Raw genomic sequence first — 25,719 nt, forward strand, 5'->3', positions numbered from 1 at the left:
CAGGGGGGGAAGATGATGGTACACCCACAGCTAATGAAGATGCACTGACGGAAGGAGAAGTGTATTTTGTAGATGGATCAGCATCAATAAATTGTGAAACAGGAGAAAAACATGTAGGGGCGGCAGTAGTATGATTGGAGGAAGGAGAATATGAAGTGATTGTACAAAAGAGGTTGCCCGCCACCTTTCAGCACAAGCAGCTGGACTAGTGGCGCTAATTGAAGCGATGCATACAGCCAAAGGAAGCACAGTGACAAACACTGACTCTGCATACATGACCACCACAGTACATAGGGGATTGGCCCGATGGGGAAGGAGAGGATTTAGAAGGGCAGATGGGTCCCCTGTGCAGCATGCAGAACTGCTTGCAGAATTAATAGAGGCATTAAAGGAGCCAACAGATGTACATTAGTAAAATGCCAGGCCCTCACAAACAAGAATGACATCTCATTAGGAAACGTGGCAGCGGACGCTGCTGTAAAAGAAGCTTCTTACCTAACAAAAAAAATAACAGGCGAGTACATATTGCAAAGACATGCGGAGGAAGAGCAAAAGGAGGGATAAAACTCCATGCCAGTCTCACAAATACTAGAGTTGCAGCAGGATGCACCAGAGGAAGAAAAGGAACTATGGTTAAAGAGAGGGTGTTGTCAATCATCTACTGATCTTGTCTGCGGCAGAACAATACAGGTAAAGTAGTATGACAAAAACTACTAGAAATAGCATTCCAGCAGCTTCATTTCCTAGCCCACAACGCTAAACAACATATCGCAGCAGACATTCAGGAAAATTGGTTTGTGCCAGGGCTACAAGAGCAGATATCCAAAATGGTGATGGAGCGTACCACATGTCAAACATATAATTCGGGAATGACATTGAGAACATTACGAGGAACATTGCCAAGTCCAATTGGACCCTTCCGCGAACTGCACATAGACTACGCAGACATGGGAGAAAGGTGTAATGATTGCGGTACTTAATAGTGGTGGTCTGCCCGTTTTCGAGGTGGGTGGAAGCAGGCCCCTGCGCCCACCCAGACTCGAAATGTGTAGTCAAGTTCCTAGTGAGGGAGGTCTTTTCCCGCTGGGGGATATGCGATGCCATACATTCTGACAATGGAATGCGTTTCGTCAATGACCTGTTCAAAGCAGTGACAACAATGCTGGGCAGCACCCACAAACTATGCACGATTTATCACCAGCAATCAAATGGCGTTGTTGAGAAAATAAACTGACTTCTTAAAAGTACCATTGGCCCTATTTGAATTGAGAAACCAACCCAGTAAGGACCACCACTTGTCCCCCCACGAGATAATAACAGGTTGACGCATGCACACAGCGTACTCCCCATTACGAAGATAGTCAGATGCACACAGAAGTGCAACAGTGTTGGGGGAAGAATTCCACAAGTATTTGAAACAATTTACAAAGGCAGCACGTATGATAGCAAAGCAGCTAGCACCCCCCTTGACACAAAAAACAGCTAGTGACACAGTAACCCCAGCCACAGATAGTCCAAGCTGCCAGCTCATGCCAGGGGAGATGGTATATGTGAGAAGCTTTGTACGTTGGTGGAATGCACCCAGATTCCATGGCCCATATGAGGTAGTGTACTGCACGGCTACTGCAATGAAGGTGAAGGGCCTGAGATATTGGATTCATTTGTCCGAAGTACGCAAAGCATATGACGGTGTAGGGCAAAATGAAGGAGCAAACAGGTCAGAAGAAGAAACACAAACGTAATAAGGGAAAAAAGTTAGAAGAGAAAGATATCTGAAACAAACATGAGGAAAATGATCATGAGAATGATAAAATTATGTGTAAATAATGTATTTTAGTACCCGGCGAGAGTCAAGCAGAATGCAACACGCATTCTGGTTGGCTCTCGCCGGGTCCTTACCCGGCCGAGAATCCTTTGACTCTCGGCTGGGATTCCAGCTGCCTTGTCCTCGGCGGGGGGCGTGGCAGCCCCTCAGCCAATGAGGAGGCTCAAAGCGGGGCCATCCCCGCTCCCAGCCTCCCCACGACTGGGAGGCTGCCTTCGTCCCCCGCTGGGGACTCAGGTAAGCTTTTTTTTGTTTTTTTCTTCCCTTCCCTCCCTCCTCCCTGCCCTCCCCACCCCACTTACCTGCTTGCTCCTGCATCCCCGGTGGGGGACGAAAGCAGCCTCCAGCAGTGTGAAGACTCGGAGTGGGGCCATCCCCGCTCCGCGCCTCCACATGGCTGGAAGCTTCCATCGTCCCGTGGCAAGGACGCAGGTACTTTATTTATTTTTTTCCTTCATCCCCTCCCTCCCAACCCCACTTACCTTCTGCTTCTTTTTTGGGAGCGGACGCGCTGGGAACACTTGTGTTCCCAGCGCATCCGCTCCCGATGGCCGCCATGGAAAGGGAAAATGGACGCCGTTTTCCCTTTGCATGGCGGCCATTTTCTTGGTCTTTTTTTTTTTCATGTCCCGAAACGCCGCAGCGTTTCGGGACAGAAAAAAATGCTTTTAGTGCCCCGGTCTTCGCTCGGGCCTATAACTATGAGCCCCGGGGCATTACCTGAGTCGGTAATGCCCTTGCTGCTCGGGTCATATTGCTTATATAAATGATAAATATGAAAAAGATAAGGACTAATGGCGTTGGTAGAGAATATCTCTCTCTCTCTCTCTTACTGTTTATCTAGATTTAATGATGATTTTATGTGTTATCAAAGGATATGAATTGAGAGAAAATGTGTATAAGGTATCAAAAACTCCAAGTAAAAGTTATAATAATGAAAGATGAATACATATATATATATATATATATATATATATAGAGAGAGAGAGAGAGAGAGAGAGAGAGAGAGTTAGATGAATGTATGCTTAACACCCTTTTATGTCTCATTCTATAGGAGTATCCATGGCAATGGAGGGGGCCCCCAATGTGAACAACAGTAGATTAGATAGTAATAGGAATAGAGTATTTAATTTAAGACAATAGTCACATGAATGTGGTTTCTTTTTCTGTGCAGTAATCTTTTCAATGTTGTTTGGCCTAGTAGTATATTGGGCCATAGCATTAATATCTATCGATCTGAATGAAGGGGTTGGGCGGGGGTCAGAATTGGTGAAACAGGGGACCCATCTCATATTGGATGGATTTAAATTGATCTGGACACACGGAACCCATAGAAACGGCTCGCACGATGACAATCATACAAACAGTACTCTCGCACCTGTAAATCCCACCACTCGTCATAATTAATCTAAGTTCAGTATTTATGAAATAATGACCTAGACCCTTCTGAATTATCCTGGTTACATGATGATCCCTATCCAACTGTATTTACACCAGACACAGTTGAAAAACACACAGCAAACACAAATAGTGTGAAAAACATGGATGAAAATATTGGCGAAAGGTACGTTGCACTAAATAATGAATGGGAAAAGGGGGGGCAAGCAGCATATTCCCAATCCAACCTGAGGAAGAAAGAAAAGCACTGGGACGTCCAGGAAAGAATAGGAGGAAAAGGGGGGCGGGATGAAAGAGATATGACGAGTATCATGGGCTGGTGCTGGACACAATAGAAGACCCACAACACCGACACCAGTCCAACAAATGGTACGCAGACATGAGCACCACCGCAAAACAGACAACCAATGAGAGCTGCTATGTGTGCTCTTCGATACCCCATGCCTTGGGCATAGTGTCTCCTTCATCTTGCAGTATGCAGAATAAAAAATACTTTTCAAGCACACACTGTTTCATTTGAAATACTGCAGAATGAGAAGACATGCTGCGCAAAACCACAGGAGTAATCTGTCCGAAAGAACCTTTCTTGGTGATCAAAGGAACATTATATTCGGACAATAAGTGGCAAGAGGAGCAAATATACAATGCAAAGCAGAGGCACTGCGAGGACTGTCAGATGAAAAATTACAATGGATCCATAGACATGCGCCCTGATAGGGCCTCGACACATCACGAAGCTCACGTGGGTAACGGCCCTCGAAAAACCATTCAAACTGCAGAAGGAGATACCCTATGAGCTGTGCTTCCACAGTGAGGGAAAACTAAATCTGGGTGCAAACAAGAACTGTAGCAAAACCCTCATCATCCCAGACATGAAAAAAGTAACACCTGCATTAATGGACACTTACTGGGTTTGCGGCAAACAGGCGTACCTGCACCTTCCACAGTCATGGAAGGGAACGTTCTCCCTGGCAATGCTGCATTCCACTCTGATGGTGATACCTGAAAGCCATATCCAAGGGGGGATCCGGAGCCCCTGCCAACAACTGAAGATACCCCTGTTTACATTCTTTCCGAGGAGAAGCTGCAAAGCACAGTCTCGCGAAAAAGAAGATTGTCAAACTATATCTCCAAGGTATCCACCAAACTTTTGCACAGATTCCAGATCGGTTCCGACTGTTCAACTCTGCTGAGACGTTCTTTGCTTCCATTGTTCCAGCATCCAGACGCGAGCCAACGCAAAATGGCTCCAAATAACACGCTGGAAACTGATCCAATTGGCCAATGACACAGAAGAAGGGTTCAACATGATAAAGGTGGAGCTAAGGGACCTGTGGTTGAGGACGATGCAGAACAGCTATGTCCTAGACCTGTTCCGACAGCCATGGAAAGAGGCGTTTGCCGAAAAATCGGGAGCGCATGTTGCACTGTCGTACCTTCTGCAGACGCAGATGATGGAACTCTATTGCATGCCATAGCAGCCATGCACAACCTTGGCGAGCGTATGAAAGAAGGAGGGGTACAGCCCAGCACTTGGTTCAACGACATGTTTTCGTGGGTAACCTCCTGGCTCGGAATGACTGTCAAACTATTAATACCCACCATCATTTTTCTTCTTTTGATTTTTTGTGTGCGCCAATTAGGCCTTAGGTGCTGCGCAAATGCAGTACCCAACAGTGCAATGATGATGTTGACAATGGGCAGTGCAAAAGGAGTGGTACAGATGACACACGAGGCACAAGTACAAACAGGAGATGACTCAGAGCTAAAATATACAATGACGGCTATATATAAACACCAGATATATTGTAGACAGGTTATATCACACAACAATTAAAGAGCCCTGTGAATTAGCATGGTACAATGAAGTATGGGTTGACCTGGAAGGGGATGAGGGTTGCATTTGCATAACCTGCACCCCGGATGAGTATGCCCAGGCAGGAGAGAGCCTGAGGGCAGTATGCACAGCCTGGATGCTATGAAAGGGAACACCCGCATGAGATGAGGAATTAGGGAAGTAGCAGAAAAAGAAGAGCGTCAAAGGTTAGATGAATTACAATATTTGTTACTTAAGAAATGAAAGGGGGGAATGTATGGGAGGGAAAGTTGTTCAGGCCCCCTCCCCTCCATTCTCTCTCAAGCATGCACACTATGCTCATCTCATAACCACCTGTGTCCAGAGCTACTGGACAGCCTTGGGACGACACATACGGCTGCAACGTCCAGAAGAGGGCCAATTACTGACTCATTTTGTACTGAACCCGACTCCATTTTGTGTATGCCAAAGCAGGCCTCACAGCAAAGCCAGCCTGCAGGCCTGCAGCTCTCCCCTGGCACCGTGCACAGTCAGCCAGCTACTCCCCCTACCGCCTCCCCTACGGTGTCCCTGCAGCTGCTCTGTCCTCATGAAGACTGGGCGCGAACAGCTACAAGTTGAACACTGTATCTCTCACCTTCCTCCTTCCATCACTGACCTGTGAATGACCGGGCAAGAGCCTGGGCCTGGAAAAAACAATTAATCTCCACAAACATGCCTCATTATTTGCAGATGCAACCGTTAAGATATATAACGTGTATAAACCCCAACCTCACACCCCTTTTGATGTGGCAGATGCATGCCCCACGACTGTGTGCCACCCTGTTACACCCACAACGGTAATCCCTTGTGTGAGGCTATATATTCTCTCCTGTGTTAACGTGTACGGGAGCTGTCCCTATGAAATGTAACAGAACGATCAATAATTAGCCCATCTAAATCAATTGCAATGAATACGATATCATGATCCACATGTTGGTGTTTTATGATACAGGTTCCATGTCTTTTAGTACCAAATGCTCTTGCAAAATGTATTGGATGCGGGGTGACTCATATGTTATGATGAAAAATATATGGCCTACACGCTTAATTGTTTTGCAGCACTGTGTATACTCGCAAATGTATGGAGATGTTAGAAGGTTCACGTGTGCAGTATAAAAAGGTGTGGCCACGAAGGGACTAATGTAAATAAGAGCAATTCTGTAGCATGGTGACCATGGAATATGTAAAAGACAGAGCCCACGATATAGTCCGAACCTGCTCTTTACTTGTTGTAAATAAAGTGGTAGTCAACATGTTCGAACCCTATTCCAATGGCTTACTTGTAATTCCACTAATCGGACTGGGCCAACTTGAAGAACTAAAGGGCCTTCTCTCCCCTCTCCAGGAGCGCCACGCATGACGAGAACACAGCCCCCACCTTTTTCTCGGTTTATGACAGTGCTACGGCCAAAGGCCCACGTCTCACTGATGCCTTAATGCAACAAATGTATCTTCACCTACTTCCACTAGGCCGACATAGAATGTCACCTCCCTGCCCCCTGACACAAGATGAACCCCATACCTTTTCCCCTCTCAGGGACCCAAGACAAAATGTATGTATACATAAGTGTGAAATATATGATTCTCCCCCAACTGTCATGATGTCAATGGTTATTTTTTATGAGTGTCTTTATTGCTTACTTTGAAGTGGTGTTTAGATTAGAGAGTTTGTATCCATCACCTTATCCGGAGCCCCATCATCTTCACCTCACACTGACCAGCCCGGCTGATGCACGTTATGTCCGCCTTCCCGCCAAGCAACTATCCAATCAACTGGAGGCGGCGTATACACAACTATACTGGACCTGTGAATCTACCAATGAAAATGTAACTTGTGTAACTCAGACTGTCGTCATTTATGATGCTGTAACCCTTTTTAAAGTACTGTTCGAGTGATATTGGGCAGAGCGCTCTCAGAGTTTGCAGAGTTCTCTGCTTGCCCTATTTGGTTTTAGATCAATTTTACTTTTACTTTCACCCACACTTGGTCTTGGTCTCATTCCCTACTGGGGTGTGTCCATTATTGACTCTCAGTGGGGAGTTTGAACTGCATTTTGAGGTACCACTCACTTTCACCCTGTAAATCACTAACACAGACATGCTTTGAAGCACCCTTAATTGTGAATGCAGTTACTACCAGTGACACATGGTCACTCGGGTAACTGAAAATTACCTTATATGACCAAATGCACTCTTGTACATGATGCAAGGTAAAATTAGCATCCAAACATGTGGAGCTGTCCCTACCCCGCCAGGTCTAACTTCAATAGAGATGGACAATATGTAGAGGTCAGTGGAAGCAACTCAAAGTCCAAAAGGAAACTTCCCTTTTTCAGGAGTTTGTTTTGATGTAAACTATGATGTTTCCTGTTTCATTTACCCAGTTCGCAAGAGCTTTCTTCTAATTGAAAGTCTCTGATGGCAACAGACTGAGCATTGAAATCTCCAGCTACAATAACTGCACCACGAGGGACTTCATCCTGCCATGCGTCTAATATTTCCCCAAGGCTAACTTTCAGTAACTCACTGCATGAGCCATCTCGAGGTTCGCATATTGATATTGCCAATTTTTTTTATTCAATTTGGGGAATTCCACGAGTACAGCACATAGCAGGTTCCGATTTGATGTATCCAGGGGCTATCTGTTCATATTCAGGTTACTTCTAACTCCAATGCATACACCCTCACTAGGGCACTGCTCCTTGCCTTTGCTTGCCGCCCGTGTTAGTATACTGTTATCCATCAAAAGCCAATTTATCAGTTATCCGAGTCTCTTGCAACAAGAACAGGCTGAGGAGTCCAATAACTTCTTTCCTTCTTCCGAGAGAAAAAAGAATGGTACCCCCTGGTATTCCATGACAGTGTTTTTAGGGGTTCCTTCTTCTGGAATGTTCAATTTTGACACCCCATATTTGTTTGTAATATCCAATCCATTTCTCTGACCTGTGGAGTTGGGATATTTCAGGGGCAATGTACTGTTGGCTGTGCTATCGTGATTGATTATCGCCTCCTCTCTAGCAGTATGTATATTCAGGTGCTGTTTGTAGATTATTTAATTCTGTTCCATGTTGTATTTCAAATCCTAACTTTTGGAGATGATTTACTGATGAGCAAATTCGATCCACAACAAAAGGGGACACAAATGTTGCATCTATCCATTTGCTACTACTGCCAAACTCTGGCAGATCCACCTTGAGAAAGTCTTTCGTAGAGATTATTCCCAAGTACGGTACCAGATGTAATAACCACAAGAATTGTGAACGGTTAACATAAGGACCGTCACAGGAGGTGTACTTCTCTCAAATGCAAATTGTGTTTCTGAGGGGCAAATTTCCTTTACAAGCATTTGCTGGTACAGGAACAAGTTAGCTTTGTCCATTTTGAAACCTGCCCCCAGCACATGTACCTACAGTACCTGATTGACTTGCAGCTTGCAATCTGCCAACTGCTTCAATTCTATTTAACACTGGTAACCAAACAAAAGTGGGAGTTTTGTAATCCGCTTCTGGATTAAACGTTTGTGTGGGCTGTTGGGCCTCTACATATTTCCGTTGTTCGACCGGGTGATTATGCTATCACTATGTACCGCTTCCTGGCCCAATAGCCAATTATCCAAAGTACTGGTGGCTTGTAGTTCACGATTAGGTACTGCCAGAGCCCATTTGTTTTTACTCTGGGCACCCTCACTTGACTGTCCCCACCCCCAATGTGCTTTCTTCTACTCCTATTTCAGCGTTTTTTTACCAATTGCCATTTGTTTCTTTTGTTTGGATTTCTTGGTCTTTCCAGATTTAATTTCTTCCACATTCAAGCAAGTTTAATCGCCCCTACAAAATACTGATTCCGGCCCTGGCGTTACACTTTTCTCCAGACTAATAGTCTGGATTGTTAGGGGCGTGCCGTAATCCTCATCATCGAAGAAGTCAGCATTTGGTAGACCTGTGTTTCGATCATCAATGGTGTGGTCCATCTGGCTCTGCATTAAAATTATATCCATCATTTCGGCTAGTATATTTTTAATGTTGCGCAAGTGAGGAGGAAAGGGGAAATGTAGCTTCCACTGCAGCAGCAATACCATCCATGCAAGTCTTCACAGTTGTTCAATTTCGGAAGTTGTATGTTTTTTAATTTATTTCCCTCCTGTGTGGTCCCACAACTATCTAAGTCGGAATCATCCGATGATGTGGAAGCAAATCCATTTACACCTGGAGAGGCTGACAAGGTTGTATTGGGTATCAGCAAGGGGTCATTCATGCGTGTCAGTGGCATTGTTGTTGGTAATGTCTCTCGTATGCCCCACGCAGATTTAAACATAAATTATGATGAGAATTGCTGTTGTCTATGGCAATTGAAGTGGAGGGGATACCATCAGTGTTATCTTGTTTGAATTGTGCCCCTTCTGCTCCGTTACTTTATTTTGCAGAGCGGAGAAGAAGCCAGTAATTTTTGCACAGTCCATTTTTTTGCTTTGTCCAACTGCATTAGAGAGGACTTTTTGAGGCAAAGACTCTAAGGAAGCCAGTATATTCATTTTCGTTCCTCGCTGAAGCGACTTTCCTGATCTTAAGGTGGCGCTTGGTCTAATCTACACAATGTAATAGTCCTGGGTAGGGGAGGCTTTGAAAGCCTTTTTTAAATATGTATTTGCTCCCATTATTAGAACTTTCTTGCTTTTCATTTTTTAAATGTTCACTTTCAATGTTTAATTAAAACAGAAGCAAAGAAACACCTCACCCGCTTTCCCGAGTAGGCTGCTTGACTGCAGAGCAACTCCCTGTGAGTCCCCCACCACAGGAGCATTTATGAGAGCTTGCTAGTAGGCGATTAGGGGCCTAGGTTACACCACGCGATGAGGGATGTAACGGAAGACGATTCAAAGGCAATATCGCCTGCACTTTCCTTTCGCGATTATCCACCAAACTCAGGGTCTGGATTACTGTGAGGGCTGAAAGGCTCTAGGTCAACAGTCGCCCCTCCTTAATTAGGTGGCTCAATTATTTTGTTCCCGGGGCATTTCAGTGGATGCTGCGACTTCAAAGAAAAGCATATAGTGTTGGGTGGCAATATACTTTGATTATGATATCAGACCCGATTGCAGATTAAGTGTGCCTCTTTAGTCTTCAGTCGCAGAATGAAGAAATGTATTTTGCCAAATGATTGCAATTGCCAAGGTGTGTCCACAATACAGTCAAATATTAAATATAGAGGTGTGATATACCAGTCTACTGTTGGTTGTCTGCTGGAGACTGCTGAGACTGTGTTCGCCTCTTATTTATGGCACTCCATGTCACATGAGTTTAACAATTAAGTGTTGCCTGTTTTAGTCATGTCAGGTGGGTGAAGCCTCTGTGGTCTAGTTTTTGTCTTTGCATCACGAAACATGCATTTTCACTTCTATTTTAAAACATGATTCCAGTCCGACAGAGCTAGAACTAACACAACCAGGTCAAAGTGCTAATGCCATTAAAAGTTATGTACCCGTGTTATAGTAACACTCACTTCTACGTGCACAAATGCCCTCCCCACCTCGTTCCAATGGATAGTTCGGCCCATAGTATGGGACTTGTGCTGTACATTCCACCCTACAGCTAAACAAGTTGGCCACCCCTGCTCTAGACAGAATTCTAGAATCTACCAAGTCAATCCCCGAAGAGCAATGTTAAATAAAGTGTTACTCTTCATAATACCTTTATAATACCTCATAACAGTTTGTAATCAAGACCTGGAGTAATCCCAAAAGTCATACAGAGTTCTTTGACTATGCGTGTGTCCATTCGGAGCTTGATATGCAGCGAAGCACACTGGAAATCCAGTTCTAGATGCATTAGGGTTCAGGTGTCAACAGGCTCTTTCTTCCAGTCTGTCCCGAACAGGTTGTCAGGTTGCAGTCTTTGATGTCAGGCCCCCACATTCTTTCCCCCTCAATCATTGGCGGTGCAGCATAGTACAGGTGCCAGTGCTTTACATGGGATGCGAAATGCCCTAAAGAAGCGGGGCCTCTGGCCCCAAACAATACATCAGGTGACCCTGAAAACATGTATTTTTGGTCACTCAACATGGTCGCAGGTGGTCTTGTTTACATCCAGTCTGCATATTGTAAAAACACCTCTGGTTCTTAGTAAATAAATCCCTGTCTATAAATAAAACACAATCATTCAGTAAATAAACAATTCAGTTAGTAAACCTTCATTCTATTAATAACATTTCAATGAGAAAAGTGAGGGAGACAAATAGCACCAGAGTTGTATTTTGGGAGCATAAAGGCCCCATATTTGTAGAATTGTTGTGCATGTCACTGAGAATGATTACAGAATGAAATTCTTGTAAGCATGTAATACACACTGGGCTTGGTGCTCGTATTTGTCACAACAGTAAAAATTTTAAAATCATAAGCCATGTACACTTCTTTGGACAGCCTCTGCTTCAGGTGCAAGGCTTGGGCTATTCTGCTTGAATGGAGGAGGATGTCTAATTTCCCTAAGGAATTAAGTAGCTGGCATGCTGCTCCTTGCAGTTTCTCTAGCAGGAGTCTCCTGAACTTCACATTTAATTCAAGATCCTGATGTGTGCACAGAAGAAACAGCCCTGGGAGTTTGCTAGTGGGGGTCAGAGATAGCCTCAGCAGAACCCTGGGTCTGGAGCAGTTTTGGGAGACTGTGGGGGATCTGCCTTCAGCCCACCTTAATCCCTGACAAGGGTGTAAACACAGGAACGAGTCGCATGCAAGTTTCAGTGAGAATATAGCTTACCAGCACAACCTACTATGCCCTCTTACTCCTTACTTGTCTGTTGCTTATGCCAAAGCATGTTCGCCTGAGGCAGAGGCCTGGAAGTGTGCAGTAGGGGCTTGAGGAGGTTACTGGAGGGAGGAGGGTGTGGGGGTTGACAGGGGTTATAAAATGGGGAGGGTGGTACGTGCTTTTGCTCTAGAGTGCAGGGGGAATCAAACGCCACCATAGATAGTACCAGCCATATTGAAATCGAGGACTAGCTTTGCGGTGCAGCCCTGAGCCACACACATGGAGCTAAGAGTATGCATGCGGGAATAGGTTGTAGCTTGGTCACCAGGGAGAAAAGTCAGAGCTGCAAAATTCATATACCCTTCATTGTCTCCTGTTGCCAGCATTCGTATCCCAGAAGGAATGCACTCTGCAAGGCCACAAGGGGGTTAGGAGCCCTCTGGGAGAAGCAATCCTACAAGGAGGACACAAGCCTCCAATCCAGCTCTAAGTAACAGCACCCAGAAGCCTCTGTCCCAAGACCCCCAGCATTCCAAGGTACCAGTCAATCCCAGACCACCGATCATAAAAGGAACCAGTTACTTACCTGTAACTGTTGACCAGCATGGGTCTGGCATGGATTCACATGCTCATGAATATTCCCCGTCGTCAGGCTGGGAATCCTCGGTAAAGAAAAAAAAATCACTTTCAGTTTCATTTCTGAACTGTCTGTCTACTAGTAACCAATCACTGATCTCTGGGTCATAATGCCCCCAGCCAATGACTGCCCTCTACCTGAGCCCCTCCTCTGGCAGCCATCTTCAGATTTGGTAGCACGTAAAGTGGCAGTAGGACCAAGAGAAGAGCTGCAGAGGGGTAGGCGGGAGGGTTTGTATGTGAATCCATGCCAGACCCATGCTGGAGAACAACAGTTACAGGTAAGTAACTTGTTCCTTCTCCAGCATGGGGTCTGGCATGGATTCACATGCTCATGAATACAAGAATACATAGCAGTCCACACATGCACAACCACGGGAGGTGGCAAAGCTCAATATTAAGCATTTCAACAACTCAACATTAAACATCTCTTACCTCCTCACCAGGCTCACCTTCAGGCGAACAGGTTGCGCAGCACTGCCTGGCCGACTCTGGACTCCTCCCTGGAATCCCGGTCGACGCAGTAGCATCTCGTGAAGGTGTGCATCGACCTACACGTAGCCGCCCTGCAGATGTTCAGCAGGGGCACACCAGACAGGAACGCCGTGGTAGCAGCGATGGCTCTGGGTGAATGGGCTCTCGGACAAAGGTCAGTTTGCCAACCGGTGACAGTGAATGATGCAGCCGGAGAGCCATCTGGAAATGGAAGCCTTCGAGAGGGCCTTCCCTTGGTTCACAGGTCCAAAGTTCACAAACAGCTGTGATGTCTTCCGACAACTCTTCGTACAGTCCACGTAGAACTTCAGCGCTCTAGCCACATCCAGTAATTGCAAAGTCCTCTCAGCCGGGGACGGGAAGAAAACAGGTAACACCAAGGGCTCGTTGAGATGGGAGTCCGACGGCACCTTGGGCATGAAGGAGGGGTGCGTCCTCAACACCACCCTCATCTCGTGGAATGTGAAATATGGAGGTTTACAGGAGAGGGCCTGGATCTCTCACACTCGTCGTGCGGAGATGATGCCCACAAGAAACGCTGTCTTCCACGACAGGAACTTCAACAGTGCCAAATGCAGCAGCTCGAATGGCGGCCCCATGAGCCTGGTCAGCACCACGTTGAGTTCCCACGCCGGGGCCTTCACCGGCGGGAACGATCGGAACAGTCTTTTCATTAACTCCTTCACCAGGCAATGAGACCATAGAGATGACCGCCCCGGAGTTCTGGTGTGGCGGGAGATAGCCACCAGATGGATCTTGATGGAGGCATGTGCCCGCCCCGCCTTGGCCAGCGATAGCAAGTACGGCAGCACTTCAGGGGCCGTAATCCGCAGAGGGTTAATCTTCTGTGCACGGCAACAGATAGAGCACCTCTTCCATTTGGGTCCATAGCATTTTAGAGTCGAGGACCGCCTAGCCTTTGCAAGCACCTCCTTGCAGTCTGCCGGGATATCGTACCCTCCGAACTCTATTGCTGCAGGAGCCAGACCTGCAGGTTCAGCGACCCCGGGTCGTGGTGGAGGATGGTGCCTCCTTCGCTGGCGAGAAGATCCGCGTCCGTTGGCAGTTTGACTGGGGGGGATGCTGACATGTCCAGCAGCAGCAGGTCCGGGAACCAAATCTGCCGGTGCGACGAGGATCATCCTGTACCAGGACCGTCTGAGTTGACTGATGAGTCGCAGCAGCAACGGAAACGGTGGGAATGCATACAGGAACAGGCCGTCCCAGGGGACTGAGAATGCATCGCCCATGCTCCCCGGCTGGGGAAACCTGCTGGTGAACCTCCTGGTGAACCTCCGGCACTTGGCGTTAGTCGCCGTCGCGAATAGGTCGATCTGGGGAATTGCCCCATCCTCGGAATAGGAGATCCACTTGATCCTGCCGCAGCTCCCACTCGTGGCACGAGGCCAGCTCCTGCCGAGTGAGTCGCGATGGTGTTCTTTATTCCTGCCAGGTGGAAGGGTACCAGAAACATCCCTTGCGCGACGGCCCAGTGCCACAGATCCTGCGCTTCCTTGGATAGGGCTGGGGATCTGGTGCCCCCTGCTTCCGGATGTAGAACATCGTGGTGGTGTTGTCGGTGAAGACCCTTACCACCTTGCCCTTGAGGGACGGAAGGAACGACCTGAGGGCCCAGAACACGGCTCGGAGCTCCAGTCCATTGGTGTTTAGTGACCTCTCCTCCGGGAGCCAAAGGCCTCTTGCATGGAGATCTCCGGTGTGTGCTCCCCGTCCCTCCAGGAATGCGTCCGTCGTCACCATTTCCTGATGTTCCGGGGTCTGGAAGTCCAAACCCGCCGCCAGATGCATGCAGGTGCCCCACCATCAGATCCCTCTAACGGAAAGTCTCGTTGAGTGAGATCCTGTCTTCGAAGCTGCTCACCGCTTGCATCCAACGGGCATCGAGGAATTCCTGCAGTGGTCGCATCCGCAGCCTGCATAGGCGCACGAGTTAGATGCACGAGGACATCATGCTGAGTAGGGACTTGATGGACCTCACCGTGGCCATGTCCATGGTCAACACCTGTTGTACCTTGCCCAGGCTGGCCTTCGTCCATTCTTCCGGCGGCAAAGCCAATTGCGCCACTGTGTCGAGCCTGGCTTCCAGGAACAGGGCGACTTGCGACAGTACTAAGAGGGATTTCGCGAAGTTGATAGAGAATCCCAGAACCGTGAGCAGTTGGACGGTCTTCAATGTGTGATCGACGGCGAGTTCTATTGACTTTGCTCAGATGAGCCAATCGTCCAGGTAGGGGTAGACGTGGATCCCCTGCAGGTGCAGCCGCGCCGCCACTGGTGCTAGGCACTTGGTGAACACCCTGGGCGCCGACTTCAATCCAAAGGGAAGGGCCTTGAACTGATAGTGCTGCCCTTGGACCACAAATCGCAGGAATTTTTGATGTCCTTTAGAATGTGGAAGTAGGCATCCTCCAAGTCCAGCGAAGATAGGAAGTCTCCTTCCTCCAGCTGTCCCAGCACGTGCTGGAGGGTGACCATCCGGAACTTCTGGGACTTGATGTACTTGTTTAGACGATGAAGGTCCAGGATGGGTCACCAACCGCCGGTCTTCTGGACGAGGAAGTATCGCGAGTACACTCCGGACCCACGGAGCCTCTTTGGGACGAGTTCGATAGCTCCCTTTCTTAGCATCGCCCGTACCTCCAGCAGCAGTTGAGGGACGTGGTTTTCCTTCCTGGCTACGGGTGGAATACGGGGACACCTTCTTTGAAATTCCAGGGTGTGCCCGCGGGCCAGGGCATCCAGCACCCAATGGCCGGTGGAGATGGACTCCCACACGCTGACAAATTTTGCTAGCCAGCCTCCCACCGGAGTGCTCAGGTGGGGGCCTGACGCCACAGCCGGTTCAATCCTGTTTCGTCGCGGCCGTGCCGCCTTGGTGACGATGCCGGGATCCTCCTGTCTTGCCGCGTCCTCTGTAGGCCTCCTGCGACGAGGAGCGGGCCGCTTGGTGGTACGACGAGGAACCGCCGCCGAATCCTTTAGAGGCACCTTGCTTGCCTCCGGAGTTCCGAAAGGGCGGCCGTTGTTGTTGAAGAACACCTAAGGCCCGAGCCGTCTCGGTGTCCGCCTTGATGGCCTGTAGTGACTCGTCCACTGTCTTGCCGAACAGGTTGTTCCCGTCAAAGGGCATGTCCGGACCCTGGCCTGCACGGCTTAGCGGAAGTCGGTGGCCTTGAGCCAACCGCGCCGGCGAAGGCAAAGACTGTTGCCCATCTGACGAAAACCGGTGTTGGCGATGTCCGTGGCCACCGTAATGGCATGGTCCGACGCCACTTCGCCTTCCTGTAGGATTTCCAGGGCCTCAGCCCTCTTGTCGTCCGTGAGGATGTCCAGCAAGGCAGCGATCTTAAACCACAGCTCCCTGTCGTAGCGTGCCACGATCGCGAGGGCGTTGGCCACTTTAATGAGATGACTTGTCGTCCCATGGCGTCCAGCTTCTGCCCCTTGCTGTCGAGTGGGGATGTTGAAGTTGAAGCTGTCGCCCCCCCCCCCCCGCTTTCTTCTTGGCCGCCACAGAGACCACTGAATCTGGGGACGGCTGTGCCCTGAGGCATATAGGGGCAGAGTCCGTGACCCGGTACTTCTTCTCGTACCGGTCTCTCTTAGCAGGGGCCATGGACGGGTTCTTCAGGAGCACCAGCCCCTCGTCCCAGATGTCGTCCAGTAACGGGACTGAAAGGACAGTCTTCCTCTTGGCCCCCCGCCGTTGGTAGAGGAAACCTTCCTTCTGTTCTTCGGGGCAGAGCTGGAAGAGCTCAGATGCCCTGGCGATCATGGTGTGAAGGAGCCAATTTCGTCAGACAAGACCCTTTTGGGATTGCCCACAGACACAACCTAGACCCACAGGTGAATTCAATAACAAGGGTGCTGGGGACATTACTATCAAAGTTGGCACAAGGCAAAGGTTATTAGAACACAAGAGACTACAAATTTCTTAAGCAGTGCAGATACTTTTAGAGTTCACTAGAAGAGTCATTCAATTCAACAGGCTAAGCCAATGTCAATGGGCAAAAGTCTTGTATGGGATAAAACACTTCTGGTAAGTAAATGGAAAAGTCTCTGCACAAGCACAAGTTCTTAGGACTCTTTGATGAAAAGAAGAATCAAATGTAGGGCCACAAGTGGATTAGACTTGTGAGTTGTGGAAGTTACAAGCACTTCTACAGTAAGAGGTAAGCTCTCTTAGACTTGTTCTACGGTACCTTGGTAAAGAAGAAAAAGATGCAGCTGATGACTTCTGTTCCTGTGCATCTCTGCAGATCTCACTATTCCTGGGCCTCAGTCGTGGGGAAAAGAGGGAGGACGTTGGGGGACTCCTGCACTGCACTGGGACCGCCAAAACCTGCAACCAGCAAACTTCCCTTTCAGTGGCTGTTTCCCGTTTCAGCTACGGGAAATAGCAACAACGCGGTTCCTGGCTGTCAAGGTGGACTGTCCTTGCTTCTGGGGTCCCGCACTCTGCTGAGGGGGCTCAGGCTTGGTCAGTCCTGCTTTGTGTGGGTCCGGAGGATCTTCCAAAAGCTTTAGGCCAGCTTAAAAGTAACTCTCACAATCTGGTGTCCCTCTCGCTGGCTACACGGTTTTCTGCAGCAACTCTGACAAAATTCAACCAGCTCCGAGATGGGTGTACAGGTGGCTTACTTTGGTGTTGGTTGGTTCCACCAACTCAAAGGGTGAAGTCATCCTGGCAGGGGCTTCTCTGTTGATGCAAACTTGGCAAGTTGGCACTGCAGCAGGGCTTCACCGGCAAACCAATGGTCCAGGAGTTGCAGCAGGCGTCCTCTTCAACCTCTTCTTCAGTTCCTTCGTCCAGTAGTCGACTCTACCTTCCAAGCCAAAAGACTTGCCTTTTATTCAGTTCTCTTTCATTCATTCCAGCCTAGCTGTCACTCATCCAGCAGGGTGGCTGTCCTTTCCTTGGGATATTTCTTCTCTGTGAAAGATAGTGAGCTAAAGACTGGGTAAATCCCTCATAACCAGGACTAATGTCTGGCAGAGGGACTCCCAGGACCCCCCTTGTCAATTTGCATAATTAAGTAACTTTGGGTCTCACCCGAAGTTACAAGGGGAATCCAGACGTAGACCACTTGCTCACTATTCTTAGAGAGGCACAGCTCCTCCCTACTGATGAGGTCCAACCAGACTGCTGAAACACGTGTCTGGGGATGCTGTTAGTACTCTTGTTCAGAGGAGAATTGCCTAGCATTTCGGTGCTGGACTGCCCTAGGGCAGGACAAAGACTGATATGTTTGGGATATTTCTTATCTGTGAAAGATAGTGAGCTAAAGACTCTGGGTAAGTCCCTTGTAACCAGGACTAATGTCTGGCAGAGGGACTCCCAGGATCCCCCTTGTCATTTTGCCGGACAGTCAGCCAGACAATCACCAGTCAGCCAGACCAAGCACAGGGAGTTTCGGGAACCTCCCTCACTTCTTGCCTACCCCAGACACTCTGGAGCCAGAGGCGGGTTTCACTCAGAAACCCAGCCAAAGGCGAAATGAACAAAGACCAAACCTGGTTTTCAGCGCAAAGAAACTCTCTAGAAGGACCTTTCCACAAAGACATGGTGAAAAAAGAAGACCGGGGACCATTTTGTCAAAGATGGTTCAGCGCCATTTTGAAAAAGATGGCTCCGGCGGTTAGCGTTACCGGAGCTGCGAACAGCCGCAGTAAATACAAACCCTGGTAGTTCGCAACGAAACCACTGCCAACAGCGATTCTGTGAGGAAAGGGTAACATAAAAATGTTAGATGAGCATTTAGACACAGGGGGTACTAAGTAACCACTCCAGCACTCTATTGTAAGATAGGGTGTGTTGGGTCTAGCAAGTACAATGTCAAGTACAGTCAATTTCACTTTACTGCTCTGGGAAACAGTAGTTTATCCCAGAGAAGGTATTTAAACCTTGGAAAATCTGGAAGACTTCCCTCTGTCGCTGCACTGAAGGTGCTTTGGGACACAATTGTAAAAAATGATGTCTATGGAGTTTGTTAGGCTCCATAACCAAAAAGAAACAAACACCGAAAACAATTAGAGTTAAAAGTACAAAGTCCCAAAGTTCAGCAAAAAGAGCTGGGGGTCTCTATGGTAGAGAGGAATTAGCACATTTCTGAGAATTCTCCCTAACGGTATGTGTGAGCCTACCATGGTTGCAGAGACTGAAGGGACTGTGAGCAGAGGTGAAGGTTCCGTAGAGTCGGAAATGGTTTTACCGGGAGATAATGGAGAAACTATCAACGGAACCATGGATGCGCAGATTAAAGAGACTAAAGGGACTATGAGCAGAGGTGAATGATCCGTAGTCGGAAATGGCTTTACCTGGAGATAATGGAGAAACTATGAACGGTACTGTCGAAGGAGATGAACAAACAAATGATCTGCTGTTGATATATCGAGGTACTTTGTCCAGATATGACTGGCTGGATTATTTGTTGGGAGATTTTTGTGATACTGGGACTAAGGCTGCTAAAAGGATGCTGTCCAGGGCATCGGAGAAGCAACCGACTGAAAGTGGAGAGAGATTTGTGATTTTGGATGAGGTCTTAGGAGAGTTTCAGGACCACATGAATTTTAAAATGTAACAAGCATTGTGATGTGAGGCCTTGGTTTCAGCATGGGCGGCTGTGTGATGAGTCGTGGCCCTCTGTTGATTAAGAATTTTTGTGGCTAAAATGGTTCTTTTATGTTGCTTATTGGAATGTTATTTCACTAAAGAAAAAAATAGTACGGAAATTTGGAGTTTATTGAATATTGACACCATTTTTGTTAACAAAATATTATTTCCGCAGTTTCAACGCTAAATGACTTTGCAGCTTAATGATTGTGGACTCAATAGAAGTGTGTAACTCTTGTTTACCAAACTTTAATGCCCAAATTGCCTCTGTTGGTGAGATTGCAGTGTGGAAGTTTCGTTATGTGCCAAATTTTGGGGGAGTAGAGTCCCAGCATGGTGGTGTGCCACATTTTGGGGGAGTAGAGTCCCGGCATGATGGTGTGCCAAACCTTTTGGGGATTGAGAGTCCCGGCATGGGGGTGTGCCAAGTTGTGGGGGATTTAGAGTCCTGGCACGGTGGTGTACCAAATTTGTGGGGGATTTAGAGTTCTGGCATGGTAGTGTGCCACATTTTTGGGGATAGGTATCCTGGCTTTAGGCCTCTGGTGGGGTTTCGAACCTCAGATGGTGACTTTGCGCACTTAGTTTGTGGCGGACGTTGGTGGTGTGTGTGTGTGGTTTGGTTGGTTTTGATTGTTGTCAGATTGAGGGCTGGTTCGCTGGTGATGATGTCTGTGGTGGGCCCGCTACAGATTAGTTGTATGTTCCAGTTGGGTGTGTAGCTACGTGTTTAGCTAGTGTAAGGTTTAGTGGGGAGAGAGCTATTTAGCTCGAAGCCTTTAGCTTGGAACGTAAGGGGCTTTGGTGGTGAGAGAATACGGTCTGGGTTGGATCATTTTTCATGGAGTTTTCCCTTTTGTTCTTTCCTCTGTTGGTGACTTGTTATGCAAAGGGGGGAGATGTGTTATGTTTTACGTCTTGCTTCAGGGGAGAATCTTAGTATGGAATGTTATGACTCAAGGTCCCTGGAAGTTCCACAGGGTGTCCGTTGGGACCTGGAGCTTGACAGAGTGGGGGAACAGTGGATGTCTCCCCACACATGATCTTAACTTACATATGAACATACCTGTTTCCCTTATGTACTTTACCTGTTGTCTTAAAGGAACTGTGAACCCAGTAAAGTTGTGTTTGACTACAAGCGACTCAGTGCAATCAGGTTGACTACAAGCGACTCAGTGCAATCAATCTCACCGAAGGTAAAACTCATCCGTCTCCTTTAACTTTCGTGCTCCTCTCTATACTTAGACCTTGATCTTTCACCATTGCTCTTATTGCCCCTCCACGCTACTGTTCTTGATTACCTTTCCGTTCCCATCCTGTCCTTGGACTTCATTGTCAATCCTTTCCTCTCTTATTTTGCCAGGGTCTCCTGCATCACTCTTATCTTGACCGTGCCAGGATATTACCATGCCATCCCCGTTTTTAAACTCATTGTTTCAAGGAGCAAACACAAGTGGTTGTGCAAATTTCTCTGTGTGAGAATGGGGTTTCATTCCCAGAAAATCTTCAGAAGCCGGGGCCAGTATTCAGTGAAGGAGTCTTCCCATTTCAATATGACATACAGGAATGTGTTGCGGAGCATAGGACACATAGCTGTCAGTAGCTGGACCCATTAGCCAACTGCAAGATAGATCTATGAGATATGACAGACAGATGCACCAAGGGGCCATGCTGGATGGACCAGTGTGTGTTAAAGGATTGCTCTACAGTGGCTCTGTGCTATCAGGAGGGGCCGGGCTGAGCGATGAGCTCTGTTGTACTCTGTTCGAGAACAGCTGGTTTTCTTTGTGGCTATAAAAACCTGTCTGGAATAAAGCCATTGTCTGATGCCAAAGTTCTAAATCATGATAGGAAAGAGGGAGTGATTGTGAGAAAGAATGCGAGTATGAGAATGCGAGAGTCAGAGAGTAAGTGTGAGGGAGGTAAAGTGTGTGTGAGTGTGCAAGAATGCGGGCGAGATAGAGTGCACAAGCAAGAGAACTCATAAGAGCGTGAGAAAGAGTATCGTCTGTTTCACATACCTGCTCAAAGGGAGACTTGTCCTGGATGCCATTCGCCCCCACAAAGACCCAGCTATCCCGGAAGGCGAGCTCTTTAACAGCATTGCTACCCAGATCACCGAAGATCTTGCGTGTCTCGTCATTCATTCTGTAGGGTTAAGAGAGGAAAAGAAGGGTGTGTGCTGTTTCCTGAATCACCATAACACACAGACATACATCTTAGAATATTTATGATCAGAAGAATGAGAAAACTCTTCCCATGTGGTGTCTAGCAAGACACTGACAATTTTTACACAATTATGTGAATAAAATGCATAACCCTATTCTACATCAACAGTGTCAGACATCCCTCAAAGACATTCCTAAAAAACATGGTTGTCTTGAGACATTTAAATGATACACCCCTAATCCCAGAGTATATTATCCACATTACAAAGATGACACACAACTGAATATAAACTATATGCATTATTGTCTTACTCTCAGACTTACTATGCACCTAACACAAAAAGAGAATGAACGATAAACAAAATGTGATGCCAGAAACGTGCGCATCTCATCAGATGCTCCATTAAAGGCCCACTTATTTGCGCATATTTTGTGCAACAATGTGTGCTCTCTTGCACTTTGGGCTTTTGTTGGTGTTTTTTTTGAGGATATAGGTTTCGTAATGGGATGCGCAAAAGGACATAGGCATATCTTGTTGCGTTGAGATGCACATATATTAGAGAATCTGACCCAATACACACATTATTTTTGTTAAAAACCCAACAATTGATATTAATTTAGGCTTTCACCTTGGACACAACAATCCATTTGTTAACCACCAAGTTGACACTGCTAATAAACCTTATGTCAGAGCAGAAGTACATTTTTGGGTTCCCTTACTAACTTTCAGAGCACCCTACATTTTTTGCTGGGTTTCTTGTATTCTTGTATGTACATTCTTTTTGCGGTCAGAGGGCCTGCTACTGAAGTCCCCTTTCACTACAGCTCCTTTCAGAAGTACCAGTCTTGGTACCCCATATGGCTAGCAGGACCACAGTGCTTTTTAAGCACCTCATTTTGGCCCTCTGTGACTGCTATCATCCAAAGTGTGCAGGTGAGGTGGGTAGTGGCGGTTTTGTAATTCGTTTTTTGGCTACACCCCATCCATTGACTTTTATAGCAGTAGTAGCCAAAAGCCCATACATGGTGATCATTTGAACACTACTGGACTTAAATCATACAAGCCCTTCCATTTTGATTTCTGGCTTTTGCTTACATTGACCACAAGGGATGGCCTAACTGGCCGTTCTAACTACAAAGGCTCTTTCGGAGCACCCAAAGTCCTCTCTGTTAAATATGTCATCCAGTTTAAGCAGCAGTGGGGTATTTCCATACTACCGATGCCACCTCTGTGGGGGTGTGACTCAGTGTTTGGCAGTTTGCTCAAACTTGATTACTGCATGCTGATGGGTGGCTTAGCCAGGCTGTGTGCAAATGTGTATATCTGTTGGAATACTTTGTGCCATTCTTCAGATCCATTTGGAACTTACCTGGAAGCTCTGCTAGCAAGATGGACAATTCCTTATGTTGCTAGGTCTACTGGCTGGTCCCTGTTCTGCAGTGGAATTCCTCTGCCTTGTTGAAAAATGTCTTGCTGACAACCATCCTGCCAATGCTGAAAGTAATGGTCTGAAATGCTGGATTTTCCTTACCTCCAGCCCTGTGCCCCTCTCTAATTTGGGAGCCCCTGCTGGAGTCCTGCGTTGCTTGTTACTATTCTACTTCAATCAGTCATCATGGGAATACAGGGAGGCCTTCTGCAGACGTTCTCCATCGTGGGATTGTTACTGCTGCCCGACTGCATCCTTGGCTATACTTAGAACCTGCTTTGACACTTGCCGAGTCCACTTGGCCTTTGCTACCATGTTGTGCCCCTTCATCCTGGGTCATCTGCACAGGGCACTTTTTTTGTTTGGCCGGTCATCCTAATCTTGCAATTTTCCAGGTCTTTAATAATCATCACCACTCCGAAACCAGCATCTAGCCAGATCCAATCCTGAATCTAAAAATCTACCTCTGCATTTGATTCCTGGGCCATTTCTGCTGCAGCCAGCTCTGTGATTAGGTCTCCCTGTGCCATTGTACCCACATTCTTTCACTCACCCCATTCTCCTGGGTCTCCTGGCTCTGGATGCAGTGTATTTTCTGTGCCCCAGGGATGCATCTGTATTATGCTTGTGACCGAACGTCACACATTGCACTCACCTTTCTGCTGGCTTTGGGTTTTGGAACCGTGCTCTATAACTCTTTTCAGGGGGTTCCACTCTCCACAGCTAGATGGTTGCAACTTCTCCTGCACCAATTGGTCGCTAGTACACTTTACCTACCTATAACTATAAAGCCCTATTGGGTTGAGCTCCTGGATTTCTCTGGACAAACCTTTAGGAACTTCGGAAACTCTTCAAAAGAGACTATATTAATCCATAACTATGGACTGCCATATCTTCCTAGTACCTTTTGAGATCCTGGAAAATCAGTATACTTTTAATATATACAGTTGATTTTATATCTATTTTAGAGTTTTAAATCAGTACATTTCAGTCAAAGTCTTTTATACCACACCTACGTTGCATTCAAGTGTGTTGTGGGTGAATTGGGACATTTTATGCCCAGAAAGAAAACCCAACTTCCTGTACTCTTTAGTCCACTGCCCCCTTTCCTCCATATTTATGTGTGTCCGTCCATTGGGGATGGAAGCAGAGCTTTTTGCCGAGTGTGGCATCTGGGGCTTGGCTAGCACCTTCTGTTCCAGTTTACCGGCAACGCCCTTCACTCCATCTAGCTATCCATTTTAGGGGGCTATGGCCAAGGCTTATAACAAAAAGGGGGAATGGATTAGGAGTACCAAAGTACCTACAGTGAGTAACTTAATGATTCCGAAGTCCCACCCCCTTTCCATCATACTTATGGGAAGATTGAGCAGCATATACGGCATAAGGAGGTGGACCTATTGGACATTTGTATGGTGAATAAATAATGCCTTCACAAAGAGGTTCTGAAGAAATGGCTAACCAAATTTGTGATCTGTTCTGTATCCATGCAGTAATGTTTGCAGAAAGCAGAGGAAAAGCTCACATAGCAACTTTGCTAATGATGTTCCATGGCACATTTTTCAGAAAAGCCACGGCAGTAGTCTTCGCTCTCAATGAACGGGCATGAAGCCCCTTTGGAGGATACTTTCCACCAGACCTGTAGGATTCGAAATCACAAGGCACAAATCATCAACAAGTGAAAAAGATCTGTGCCCTTAAAAGGGAGATCCATTATTTTTTAAACATCAGAGACCAAGTGAATTGCTCGTAAATAGGCCTGCCTCCTCATATAAGCAAGTCAGAGTAAAGCTAATTCACAACAGTTGCCATGGGTACACCACTGTGAATCCAGTCCATCTGGCATCCCTCCCCAAAATTAAATATATTGAGCTAGGTTATGGCCCCATGGATCCCTGCTTCTAGTGAGCATCTCCATTTGTCACAGGAATGACTGGTGCTCACACTGGTGTCTCCAATCGGAACACTACTAGAAAATGATGGATAACCATTGTGATGTCCCTTAGTATCTTCCAGGGAGTTTCACCAATTGAGCAGGTTTTGGTTGTTCTGGATGACAAATTAAGTTTGGAGGGATACAGTTCTAAATTACTAAGGTCCAAGACCAGAGCCAAACATTCCTGCTCAACCACTTGTTTTCCCCGGAATGAGCTGCCATACATTTCCCTACACACACTTTTACTTTCTTAATATCTTTGAACTGCCTTTGGCAATCCGGTGTTCACTAGACCTGCCTAAGCATTGGCCTGAGCACCCAAAAGTCCCACCGCAACCACCCACTGCGTATGCCTTTCCCAGGGCTCCCATCCTCCCTCAAGCTGACAGTGCCGCCTTGGTCTGAGGCTAAGATCCTTTCTCAGTATGCCTGCAGCCCCCTTACAGGTGGTCCTTCTTTCTCAGTATGTGAGCCTCCATAGATGCTGTTCTCCCCTAGAATATCAACACACAGAGATCCTTTCTCACTTACACCCGTCATGTCACAATTTCCCAACCTCTCCACACCGACACAGACTTCCTGTCTCAACAACTCAGCCC

At 47.2% G+C, this 25,719-nt stretch overlaps 1 protein-coding gene across 1 annotated transcript in view; it reads right to left on the reverse strand.

Moving 5' to 3' along the window:
- Positions 1 to 25,719, reverse strand: part of FAM3A (FAM3 metabolism regulating signaling molecule A) — a 458,496-nt gene that overhangs the window by 55,174 nt on the left and 377,603 nt on the right. The window contains exon 9 of the mRNA XM_069645229.1: positions 21,608 to 21,734. Within this exon, the coding sequence (XP_069501330.1) occupies positions 21,608 to 21,734 (127 nt within the window). The remainder of the gene's footprint in view (positions 1 to 21,607; positions 21,735 to 25,719) is intronic.

Source organism: Ambystoma mexicanum, chromosome 2p (assembly GCF_040938575.1).
Source record: "Ambystoma mexicanum isolate Mex_15411 chromosome 2p, UKY_AmexF1_1, whole genome shotgun sequence".
NCBI classification, from domain to species: Eukaryota; Metazoa; Chordata; class Amphibia; order Caudata; family Ambystomatidae; genus Ambystoma; species Ambystoma mexicanum.